This window comes from Eumetopias jubatus, unplaced genomic scaffold (genome assembly GCF_037043125.1).
Source record: "Eumetopias jubatus isolate StellerSeaLion01/CBP00866 unplaced genomic scaffold, mEumJub1_p1.0 scaffold_1, whole genome shotgun sequence".
Taxonomy (NCBI): Eukaryota; Metazoa; Chordata; class Mammalia; order Carnivora; family Otariidae; genus Eumetopias; species Eumetopias jubatus.
In genome coordinates this window covers 184320884-184333864 of record NW_028274807.1, presented here as the reverse complement: position 1 = coordinate 184333864, position 12981 = coordinate 184320884, and the positions used below count along the sequence as shown (strand labels likewise).

At 45.1% G+C, this 12981-nt stretch overlaps 1 protein-coding gene across 1 annotated transcript in view; it reads right to left on the bottom strand.

Annotated features, from left to right (window-relative positions):
• Positions 1–12590, bottom strand: part of LRIG1 (leucine rich repeats and immunoglobulin like domains 1) — a 110955-nt gene extending 98365 nt beyond the window's left edge. Inside the window, exon 1 of the mRNA XM_028110332.2 lies at positions 12294–12590. Within this exon, the coding sequence (XP_027966133.1) occupies positions 12294–12511 (218 nt within the window). The 5' untranslated portion in view covers positions 12512–12590. The remainder of the gene's footprint in view (positions 1–12293) is intronic.
• Between the last annotated feature and the right edge of the window lie 391 nt (positions 12591–12981).

Sequence of the window (12981 nt, the reverse complement as noted above, 5' to 3'; positions counted from 1 at the left end):
GGTCAGATATTCTCATCAAAAGTTCGCCCTGACATATAAAATCAGACAAACCACAAGCTATGACTTCTCACTGAAGGTCCACAAGGCAAGGAGCACTCACCTCCGAATCCACCCCTTCACTCAGCAGCTAACGCCGGATGGGAAAAACAGATCCTCAGCACAAAGAAAATGGCCTTTTACTCTTTTTATCTAAATTCCAAGAACACCTCCGTTAAGGCCTCCACCCCGGTCAATTAGGAGTAATCACACGTTGGGGGTAAACCTCAGAAGCCCTTTGAGAAACAATGGAAACATGGGATCCTTTCTCCCCAGAAAAGATGTACCTAGCCCCAAGAAGGAAAGTCATAGGGCAATAAACAAATAATGGCCTGGGGATTCCTAGGTACGTGAAACTGAATAATCCCTTCTGCTTTCAAATCGAAGTCCACGAAGAAGACTGAGAGAGGCCTAGATATAAATAAGGAGTGAATGAGGTCAAGTGAAAAACAGAGGGAACGTCTGACACAGACAAAAGAGGCTCACAGAAGGATGGGAACATTATTTGGTCTATTTTGATCTCAGAAAGCACATGAAAAAAGGCCATCGTTAGGTCTTAAAAAGGGAATGCTTAAAAAAAAAAATTCTAGTACTTTGGACTATTTCCTTCAGTCCTAAAGGAGTCCCTAATTCCTGTTAAACTTCCTGTCAACAAGTTCCAAACCACTAATTGTGTCTCCAACTTCACTGCCTTTTAGCTATATCCCCAAACAGGGTTCCAAATTCCAAGCATTTGTTCTAGAGGAAAAAAAGAGAGGAAAAATGCCAAAGGTTCCACCTTATGAAAATTTCCATGACAAAGAATGAGTGGAAAGAAGAGAAAAGCCCAAGAATTGTCACTGAAGGCACTAACAGACTCCATGTGGAAGAAAGGGAGGTATTCAGAACACAGAAAATAAAAACGTCTAGATTCTGCATGATAAATAAAGTCTTTTAAGGAGTCTGGTGATGACAGGATCACAATTTTCAAGAACAGCATCTGACCAAGAGCAAACCAATGAAAACACAGGCGGATGGGTAGCTTTGGTATTAACCTGTCCAAAAAAAAGGGCGAGAGACAGACTTTGAAACTGGAGAAACCACACCACTGGACTGTACGTATCAGGCTGTTGAGTTTCTACCTTAAAAGACACATATGAAACATCTCCTGGTAAAAGGGTAAAGAGCTACTCTGATATCCACCATGTTCCACCATGGAGAACCAGCTCAGAAAGGACAGACGAGGTGGTGTATAGCTGCCCTTCCTCTGGAGATTACTACTGAGATCCGTCCCAGATGGCCCATCTAGAAATCTAAGGCAGTTTATCAGCATCACTCAACTTCACTCATCCCAAGTATGCACTGAAGGCCTGCTTGAAAGAGATGCTGCAGTGGCCCCAAGAAAAGCAGAGATAAGCAACTTTTTGGAAAAACATGCCATTAATTTATTTGCCTTTTTTGACCTAAGTCTTAAAAAGCTAAATCAAAGATCTAAAGGAGGTCTGCCATGGACTATTCGCTCCGCTTCAATAACACCTAAAGGCCCACCCATTCAGAGTCCCCACACACAACTTATTTCCCTTTGCTGCCCAGGATGTCCATCTGAGGATTCCACTCAGAACTGCCAAACATGGAAAGATCACTTTTAACGAGGTATCCTAGACACACAGATCAGTTTTCTAATTCTTATCATCCAATGAGTAGTAACCTTATTCCCTCTTTGCTTCAATTAGGATAGAATCATAAACCTGAAAATAAGGAGTCTTAGAAGACATACATCCCTCTCCAGAAAGGAAATTAATTCATTAGCCCAAGGTCACACTGCCAATCAGGGGCAGAGCTGGGACAAAACCCCAACATCACCTGATAGCCAGCCATGGGCTGTTTTTTCATCCTACCACATGTCTGCCTTCAGAGCTTTAAGAAAATTAATTTTTCCTTTTAGTTCAATAGTTTTTATCCCTCTTTGGTCATGAGCCCCTTTATGAAGCTTCATGAAAATGTAGCCTCCTTTCTGTCCAGAAAGATGTACTGAATTCCAAGATTTCAGATATAATAAATTTCCCTAGACCACCCCCAACAAATAATATTTGAGGTCAGCCAGTCGTTATTTTAGGACAGTCTGGATTTCAATATAATTTAATCACTTCTAAGTACTGTTTCAAATGAACTTGTGAAAGAACCCAAAAATCTCCAAAGAAGAGTTCTTGATTTTTCTCTTGGACAAAGCACAGCCCTTGATGAGGTCAAATCACCCCTGGCCAAGAATCCTCCACAGACACCAAATCTGAGAAAACCTTCAGGGGAATTTGGGATGAGGCAGGCCTGAATAGCTACACAACATTTCAGTTTGCTTTCTGGAACTCCTCCCCTCCGGAGACAGAAGGAAACCCCGGCCCCTGCAAGCTGCAGCTTCTGCATGCAGCCATCACTTCACTGCATCAACAACCAACTTCCTGGAAGCAATGAGCTCTTCTGGCTGTTTTATAAGTTTTGCAAGCACTGGGAGCCTGTGTGCCAGAAACTCACACCAGCCCAGGTGGAGGGAGGAAATCACTGACATACATACATACATACATACATACATACATAAATAGTAAAAGTAAAATGCAAACTACAATGTAGGCAAGATGCACGGTGAGGAACCAGGGTAGCACAATGCTGAAATCAGATGAAGGAACAGAGTTCTCCCAATGTGCAAAACAGAAATTAAATTCACAGCTAAAATTTCTCGATTCTAAGTCTTTTTCCCCACAAACTTTCCTTAAACCCTCTGGCATGTGCTTCCCCACTTTTCCAAAGGTAGAATCCACGGTAAGATGGTATCTAATCAAATATCATGTACATTTAATTAACCTTACTATGTCTATGAGTTTCACCTGACCACACTGGACAGCTTTTAAAACCACTCAACACCCCATAATCGAAATGGAATTCGATTTTCACAGACAGAATACGGAAATCATTCCACAGACCAGGATGAGCGAAGGGAACTTGGGGAACAAGGGAACTCCCATTCAGATTCCTAATTAAGTGGCAGCGTAATATCTCCAAGGGTCTCCCTCAAATAACAACAGCAGGGCAGGCTGTTGGAGAAACTAAACCGTGGACTTTTACAAAACTAAACCAAACCAAACCATTCTGCAGCTACTTGAAGAAAAGCATTTTCAAGACTGTGAAGTTTAAATCAAGCACAGAGGGTTCCAGGAACCTGGCTCTTTGCTTTTGGAGGATTTTCTTACAGGGTGCCTCTCACTCTATTTAAAGCAGCCTCAAGTAGCCACAGCTGGAGGGTCAGGCCTTGCAAAGTAAACAACAGTTAACTCAGTTCAGACTCAAGACCTAACTACACCCAACTGCTAATTACCCCTCTACTAACCAACAATATCTGAAATATCACTTTTTAAATGACCCATTCGAAGTTATGTTTGTTCACTAATGGCTTCTAATCAGCAATTAATAGCATCATAGAAACATCCCGATGAAGAGCTAGGAGGGCACAGAGGAATCAGAATTGCACACTTCTGGCAAAGGACTGTAGGACCAAAGAACTTTCTAAGCACCTCCCATAAGAAGGAGGAAAAAAAAACCAAGACACCTATTCTGAGAACATATAAATTCAGAACGCACACAGTATGTGCTCAATAAACACTCTGTAAATATATAGCTTAACCAAAACTCCTTTTGGAAAAACACACTTAAACGGTGATTTTTTTTTTCAAAAGTTGTTCAAATTCACATTTCTTAAAACCACCCTACAGTGAACTGTATGGTATGTGAATTTTATCTCGATAAAGCTGTTCGTTATAATAATACCTGGTATATCTACACATGAAATGGTGTGTTTGGATTGGCTTCCAAAAAACACGAAAGGGGAGAAGTGTGTTGGGGCATCAATCACACAGGAGCCATGAGTTGATCTCTGTTGAAGCTGATGGACGGGAAAGAGAGCTCACTACTGATCCTGCACATTTGTAGAGATGTCTGCCACCTCCTTAATAAAAAGGAAAGAAAAAACACCCTAAACTAACAGACATGAGTTTGTTTCTTTAAAGTCCCTGGCTGCACATTCAGATTTTTTTTTTTTTAAATCAGACTCTTCAGATCTTCTTGCAAGAAAAAGAAGTTATAGGTGCAACAGTGTACTCCACAATCAGCTGGTAGCCGTCCCTGAGCAGGCAGAGCCCGGCCTGTCAAATTCTCTCTATCCAGCCCAAAGTGCTAATGCCTGAGACACAAATGCTTTTAAACAGAGAGCTCTGCAACTATAAGGTTTGGAATGAAAGCAGGATTATCTGTCCCCCGGTTCAAAAGTGCTCATTCCTTCTCAGTGTATCTAACAGGCTATCATCAAGTAGGTAATCCAGCGAGAGAGAGAATTTATCAGGTCAATGTATGCTCTAAGATAAGTGACAAGTTATTTGAATGACAGATTATAAATTGGTGGAAGGAGCAAGACAGGAAGTACGGGTGAGGGGACACTTGCTAAATGCTGCATAAAGGGGTCTTAGAAGATGATGATGCTGTGAGTTTTTTTAATCAGCTTTAAAAAAAAAAAAATTCCTCCATCATTTCCACCTTGTTTCTCAACAACTAGATAATTCTGCTTGCTGGAGAGACCCTCACTCATTTCATTCGTTGTCTTCCTAATAATGACACCTTGAGAAAAAAACAAAAGAAAACCCTGCAGATCTTAGAAGGTTAGAGACCTGTGCACCCCAGAAGTTTAAAGAATAATCAATGCAAAGTGCTTCAAAAGAGACAGGCCATGCTTTCTTTAGACTCTCTGAATGTCACCTTCTGCCAAGACAAACTGAACAAGCAGTGATTGGAACCTGCATCCTGGTTCATAAGGAAACCAAGATGTATTAGGAATTGCAGAGATGAACGGATTGGTTGTTCACACAATGGGCTTTACCGGTTATGCCAGATTAAATAGTCATAAAGCCGCCAACAATCATGGCCGCTCCTGTGGGCAAGGCTGTGAATCACGGCCATTCACTGGGGAAGGGATGCAGGTACAGGTGCAGAAGGAACGACAGACAGCAAATGGCTTTTCAGGCGGCATCCTTGCCAGATTCCTCCAATGACCCTGTGCTCACCACCCGTGTCCCGTACAATTCAACTGCAAACAAACCAAAACAAATGAAAAATGTTACAGCTCTCCAGCTCTCTGTATACGGCCCAACAATCAACTCTCCTCACCCCTCCTCCACCCTTAGATATATCCAAAGAGAAATGGGTACAACGCAGCATTCAGCTGGCCCCAAAGTCTGTAACCTAACCCCTGTCTGGAAGAGCGCACCTGCATTTTTCCAAGCTATTGACCAAGAGGCATGACCTGTGTCTCAGGAGGGTTCAGTTTCAATGAAACTAGGGAAATAATAGGATAAAATTATTAGTTTAAGGGCCTCTCACTTCTCTGCCTCCTTCCCACACCCACCTCCCAAAGGATAATGCTAAAGAGACAGAAGTATTTGCACAACTGGAATACATTTATAAACCACCTCAATAATTTTTGCTAATTGTATAATTTGTGTAATTTGCACGGCTTCCCGCCTGCCCGCCAGGTTGGTCTGAGATTCCCAAGGGCACATGAAGTGTTACTTGTTTCACTTCATACATATCACCAAAACCTTCACGAGAGAAGGCTGCGTGGAATGTGAGCCCTGCCCCCTGCCCATTCCAAAACAGGCCTTCATTTCAGAAAAGTTGGCTTTTCCTAGGAAGCCTCTGTCACCAGGAAATCTGATGTGGAGGTGACTGGCCCTGAGAAGATGCAAAATTTGAGTTACTCAGGCTTTCACCTCTGAACTATGCTCCAGAATCATCAGCGAGCTGGAAGACGCCTATCGAGGAAGTGGGCTAAACACATGGGTATCTAACTCTGTCCTCACAGCAACTGCCACACAGAATATTATGATCCCCTTTTTAGAGATGAAGGAAGGAGGCTCGCCCCCAATCACACATGAGCTGTGGGGTAGTGGAGCCAGGGATGGCCCCTAGAAGTAACTTTCAATCTCTTCATCGCTATTCCCTAGTGAAGGGTGTGTGCTGGGTGTGATCAGCAGGGATGAGGGCATCCACATGTGTAACGGAGTAGAAGTGAAGAAAGCTTCACCCTCAACCAGTCTTCTCCCCATCAATGACCCAAGCCAACACCCAGGACAGAGAATGCTCATTTTGAGGACAAAGAGAACAACTGAAGGGAGGACATAAAAAGCATGAAACCCAGCAAAATGGAGGAACAGCTTTTTAAGAAATAGAGTGACTTCTGTAAGCAGTTGGGCTTACAGCTTGTGTTTCGGAAGAGTATGCCTAACATACTTGGATTAAAAACCACATATAAAGTGTTAGATTATATAAGATGTAATAATGCAGAAACATGTAGAGCAAAAAGCCTTTGAATAAGAAAAATTCGTAAGCGTACCCCCTCCAAAAAAAAAAAAACAAAAACAAGGATACAAATTGGAAACTTCCAATTAGACCACAGACAAACCACAATTTTCATTTTTTTTCGACAATCTTGATTTATCTATTCATTTTGCTTCATGACAATAATGGTCATGTACAGTTTTTCAGTCGAAACTTTCTTAATGGAACTGGCCAGTTAAATTGGTGAGTCTGTACTATTAAACTCTACAGTTATATAAAAAATAAGTGCAGGTTCCAAGAGGGTAAACTATGGTGAAAATTTTAACCTCTGGTCTTTAAAGTCCCACTTTGCATGGGGAGATATGAACAGATCTGACCTTCTTACTGATTCTCAGACTTTGACTTGCTACAAAAGCAGAAGACAATCACATTACTGACACACAACATGAACTGAAGCCATGAGGCAGATGGAAGGGACCGCATAGGCTCAAGGTCATGCTTAAGTCATAGAAAAACACCACTAACAGTCCCTGAATTTCCCACAGGCCAAGAAACATTGGGGATTTCTAGATATTTCCCCTCCTCTGCCTGGGAATTTTTCTTTCACCCCTCCTCCCTCCTTTCTCAAGACAATGCCTTCAGCCTTTGAAACTGCATCCATTGTAAACAGCTCTGAATATTAACACAGCCCGGAGTCCTGTTGGCTTTTAAAAGACCCCCAGGGTTTCAAATTGCAGTTGCTGAGGAGGGGGAAGGTCCCCAGTGAGTAAATGTCACCAAGCTCTTTTCAAAAGGAGTTGAAAATTAGGCTTGCTCGGGAAACTTAAAGTCCTTCAACCTATGGGGTAAGTCAGAAGAATCCCTTTGAGTTTTAAACAAATGGAGTAAGAGAAGAAAAGACCCTGGTACAACCAACATCCATTATTACTTATAGAGACTTCGAATTCAATGAATCCTTTTTTCCAGACTTCTCTCTCCTGTGGATGTCACTTTTAAAATAACCATAGGCTATGTTAAACAACCACCCCTTCCCTGGCTAACAGGCCTTTAGGGCTTTAGCAGGTGCACAGAACTGGGCCAGGTGCATTGTTAAGTGACACAAAACCCTAGTGGCTCTCTCGCATTCCTGTCCACCCTGAAAGGGAGGATGCTGAACAGCCTTTGCACCAAGGAGACACTTCTGCAAATGGGGGAGAGGCCCTTTCATTGTGAGCCCGGTGTCTGAGGGAGTGAAAGGTCAGCCAGAGGCCATCCCAACGTGCTCAGGGCAGGCTGCGTGGGGAACCCAGGCAAAGAAATGAGCACCGCGGGGAAAGAAACCTTTAGCCAGAGGAGCAGACCTAGCGTGCCGGGACGTCGGGACATCCAGTAGGAAACAGCTCTTATTACATTACATTGAATCATCTTCGTTTTTTTGGACATGATTAATTATTCCTGACAATACATTCCAAAGTCCAAAGCTTGTGAAATCTAGTGACCAAATGTAATTATGGAAAGAGGTATTTTCTTTTTAAAACAGTCCCTGAGAAAGGGGGCATGAACAGTTCTGACATATCCTAAATGCAAGAGGGATACCGTGTGCCAACACAGTTCACTTATATGGGAACTTGGGAGTCTCCATACACTTCCTAATTTCACGGTATTCAAACACTTGGATTTGATAGCTATAATTTCATACCAGAGGGACTTAAATAGTATGTCTTTCTCTCAAGGAAAATAATTTTATTTGCCAGACTTCTCTTATTCAAAACAGGTATCAGAGAACTAGTAAGTGACAAGTGCTCCATCTTGGAGGGGAAGGGAGGCCAGGCTTCTGACACCTATTGCGAAGAAAAGGACTCTGAGCCCAAGCTAAATGTCCCTAAAACTCTGAAGGTACTTGTACCTTTCAGATTTTCTGCTATTAAGCCATGTTTAAAAGGTTCCCTATTCCAAACCACCCTTTGTTCATCCTGATAAATCAGAAGATGTTCAAGGTCTGCTGAGTTCTTCTTAAGTTATACAGGGACACAAAGAGAAAAATGGGCAGACAATAATCAACTTCTTAATCAAGACAATCCTGACAATAATCAACTTCTTACACACACACACACACACACACACACACACACACACACACACACACAAGAATCTCAGCTGAGGTTCTGGAACAATTTGGTCATCATCACTTTAAATCTAATTTGCATAAACAGGATGGGAAGTATTTTCCAAATCCTTAATTCACAACACCCTGCACACCTGGCCCTTCCAGCACAGCTGTAAAATTTGAAAGACAAAGGCCCTCTTTGCTTCACAACTACAATGGCAACCTCTGGCTGGTGTTTATTTTCTAATGCAATCTCGAGCACCACTTTCTGTGCCCAAAACCGACAAGGTTAGATTTAAGTTTGGTACTGCAAACACATAAGGAGAGATAATACAAAGAGACCCAAATCAATACACTCATCTTAATGTGACTCAGGATAACCGCACTTGGGAGTCCTTGAGCGAAAGTCCTTGCTTTCAAAGCTGTGTCGTCCCCCCCACCCCCACCCGACACACACACACAGTAAGAACGACTGAGAATCCGGATTTGTTCCTCCAGGGCCTGCCCTCCCTCCTATCACAATCCCATGAGCCACCATTCAGCCGCAGAACACTTGCACTAGCAACATGCTGTGCTCAACTTTATGCCACAGGGAAGAGTCTAAGGTAAATTCTATTTAATGCTTCTTCAACAGCTTCTCAAGCCCTGCTCTCAAAAATAATTTCAAAGAAAGCAAACTAAGTTCTAAGAAGTTCAACTTCTTCTAAGGTTCTGGGAAGTTGGAATAAGGCTTGGCAATCCTTGGTGCTATTTATGAATGTGCTGGTTGGACTATGCCAATCTCACCTACGTAATGGGATGGCAGACTCAGTTATGGCTCAACTACTACAACCATAAGTTATTGTGCTGCAGAAGTTATCCTCAGGCCCCAGGAATGAACGTATTTTCCCTTCTACCACTGCCATACCATTTTTTCTATTCAAACTGCATTTACATTCACTATTACAAAGTTTTACTTTCCGTACGCTAGGCTAGGCCTAGGAGCAACTCCAAAATTAGATGCACTGTTTACAAAAGCAAAAAAAAAAAAAAAATCCATAAAGCCACAGGTCCCCTTCTATCTCAAACCCACGGCCTGAAATTGTTTGAACTAGCTGCAGTAAATCTAGTTCATGGGGTTATAAACGAGCTCAAAGCATTTTCTAGGCACAATGGACTCGGAGGGTGTAAACTTGGTGAAACTGTAAGATATTTTATTTTATTATATACAGAGACTTTCTCCCCTAAAGCCTTGCTGAATCACAGCCACGAGTTTAAACCGTATAAATATCCCGGTGGAAAACTCAGAACAAGACTAATGACTTAAATGGAGAAATCTGGTCTAAACACACACACACACACACACACACACACACACACACACACACACCACTTCATTTTTCTTTAATCAGAAAAAAAATGATTTCACAAATATTTCTCAAAAGATACCCATTTTGTAGTGAACATGGTATTGCCACATACTAATCAGAAATCACCATTCACATCTCAAAATCTAATCGGTTAACACCATAATCAGTATGATCAAATCTACTGAAGCTCAAAATACCCAGTTTGGTATTTATTGGTCATCAAATGTGTGAGTAAAAGGGAAAAGACTGCAATTTGAAAGGTATTTATGTCATGTGAAATGTCACTCCTAAGCAAAAGGAAGCCCAAAAAATGGCCAGTAGTTTTGCTCCAAAAATTAAAGGACAAGGCAAAGTGGATCTTGTGACCACAGGGTAGTACAAATAAGAGGACACACTGTCCTCTGGGCGAAGTCACCACTTCTGCACTAAGGGTTTCCCCACAATGCCACTGACATATGGCATGGATAGTCATTCTTCCAACAGGTGAACACTTCAAAAGTTATTCTGATTCTGCCCACATGATTTTTTATTTTAAAAACGATCTTAAGACTCTGTAAAGGAAAAACCACAATACCCCAGACTGCCCCAAGTAAATAAAATACTACCTACTGGCAATGCTGGGCTCTGTCTCCCACTACCTAACAGCCACTGCCTGTATTACCCCAGCCCCCCACGACCACTGGTTTTCACTAAGTCAGTGAATTCCACAGAAGAAGCAGAGAAGTGCAGAGAAAACCTAACCACAACAAAAGTCCAGCTTCAGAACTCTGCAGTACTTGCTCATTAGGCAACATGTAGTGGGGTCCAAGTGCCAGATGTGTGCCCTGTTTTCAGAGGTACCGGATCTTCACCTGGGAAAGGAATCAACTTTTCTTTCCCCTCATGGCAGCCAGATACCCAGACCATATTTTCTTAGATGAAGCCACAGGTGTCAGTTAAAACTTGTGCCATCAGTTTTCTCTTTTTTAAACAGTGAATGTCATGCCTGAGGTTACTCCCGTGCCCCTCTATGTTTTAGGAAAGATGTCCAATTATTCAACCGAAAAAGAGAAGATTCAAGCTAGGTCTTTTCTGGAAAGTACTAATAGTTCTGCACAGAGGCTAATTACTGATAACTGGATAGGATTTTTGACTCATGAACCAGATTTCTTAGAACTAGAAAAAAGGCTATTATATTCTACCATGTTTATAGAAGTCTAAAGTAGTTTTTTCCCGCCAAATCTCCTGTAAGTAGGGTCCCACTAAGTCCTGATAGGCCAAAATCCCGGCAGCACAGAAGAGTCTCTTTCAGGTGAAACAAACAGCTTAAATCAACTATGTCCCTGGCACCCTCTCCTGAAGTACTCCAAAACTAATTTGCACATTTACAGAGGAGAAATGCTGAAGTGTGGGCTCCACCCCACTGGATCATCAAGCCCAACAGGGCCCCTATGGAATAGACAGGAAGAGTCTGGAACACAGTTCCCGAAAGCCCATCAGGTGGAAAGAGACTCACACACCCTCAGCGGTCATAGATCCAAGAACTTTCAAAGCCCCCGAACTCAGGAGTCCTCCAGGGAAGGCTGTCTTCTGCTCTGGCCAGAGCCAAGTCAGGACACCAGGGTGCTGGGGGACTAGGAGGCTGCTACACACTCACTCTCACTAATAAATAATGTAAATGGAAGACTGGAGCCAAGAGTCACCTTCCTTCATTACCCACTGGAAGGCCAAGGAGCTCAGACACCAAAGAGTTGGGTTACAGGAGAGGAAAAAAAGAAACACATACCCGCAGACCCCAGACAGACTTCCTCACTCTCCCTTCCAGATGTTTCCCACTCTCCACCCACACACAAACACCCTCGTCTCTACTCTTCATTCACATTCTCTCACCTCCAGACTCCCACTCACTACCTCCCAGATCTTCTCAGACCCCAGGGCCCATTCACCTTCACACCCTTACAACCCACTCCTGCTCACCTCCACACCCCAAAACCCATGCGCGCTCACCTCCGCACCCCACGAGGCACGATCTTTTCTCTTCCGTACCCTCAACACCCACGTTCTCACCTCCACACCTCCACGACCCACTCTCGCTCACCCCCACACCCCACGAGCACACTCTTTTCCTCCTCCGGACCCTCACCACCCAACGTTCTCACCTCCACACGCCCACGACCCACGCTCGCTCACCTCCACACCCCACTTAGCACACTCGTTTCTCCCCCGGACCCTCACCACCCCACGTTCTCACCTCCACACCCCCACGACCTACGCTCGCCCACCTCCACACCCCACGAGGCACAATCTTTTCTCCTCCAGAGCCCCATGTACGATCTCACCACTACGAAGCCTTGCTAACAGTTTTCAGCCCATACAACTTCACACACACACGCACACCCCTCAGTCCGCACCCCCATCCCGGGTAAGCGCCCCCGCCGCCCTGTCTCCAAGTGACAGCGCCCGGGGCTCAGGGGGAAGGCGGCACTCACAGGCTCCGCGTCCAGGCAGGCAGGTCCCCGGGCAGCGCCGCTAAACCGCGCCCGCCGCAGTCCAGCGAGTCCCCGGCGCAAGTGCAGGCGGCAGCGCAGGGAGGTCGCGGGTCGGTCGCCGCCGTCGGCGGCCCCAGCCGAAGCAGCAGCAGCAGCCACAGAAGAAGACAGGGTGAGCGGCGCGGGGCCCCGAATGCTCCCCGGACCGGCCGCGCCATCTTGTCTGGAGCGCGCGGCGAACTCCGAGCGCGGGGGCTGCGAGGTCCCGGACGAACCGCAGACACTGGCCGGTCCGCGGGGACTCCGCTCGGCACTAAGCTCCGCGCCGGGGCATGGCCGCCGGCACAAGTTTTCCCCGCCGCCGCGGCTCCGGCGTTCAGCGGGCCCCCGGTGCCCGGGCCGCTCCGCAGCGCCCGGCTGGGGCCGCGAGCCCCGCGCCCATCCGGGCCGACCCAGCTGAACTCGCTGCGAAGCCCACGGATCCGGGCAAGAGCTGCTCGGCCGATGCTTCTTGTCCTCCCGCCGCGCTCCTGGCCGGCTCCTGGGCCCCCGCGCACGCCAAGTGCCGCCACCGTCGGCCGAGGGCAGTGCTGCCGCCGCTGCTGCACGGCAGGCGCTCAGCCTCGCAGGCTGAGCTGTGCGCCCGAATGCATCTTCCTCTCTGCTCCGAGCACCCAGCCTCAGACCC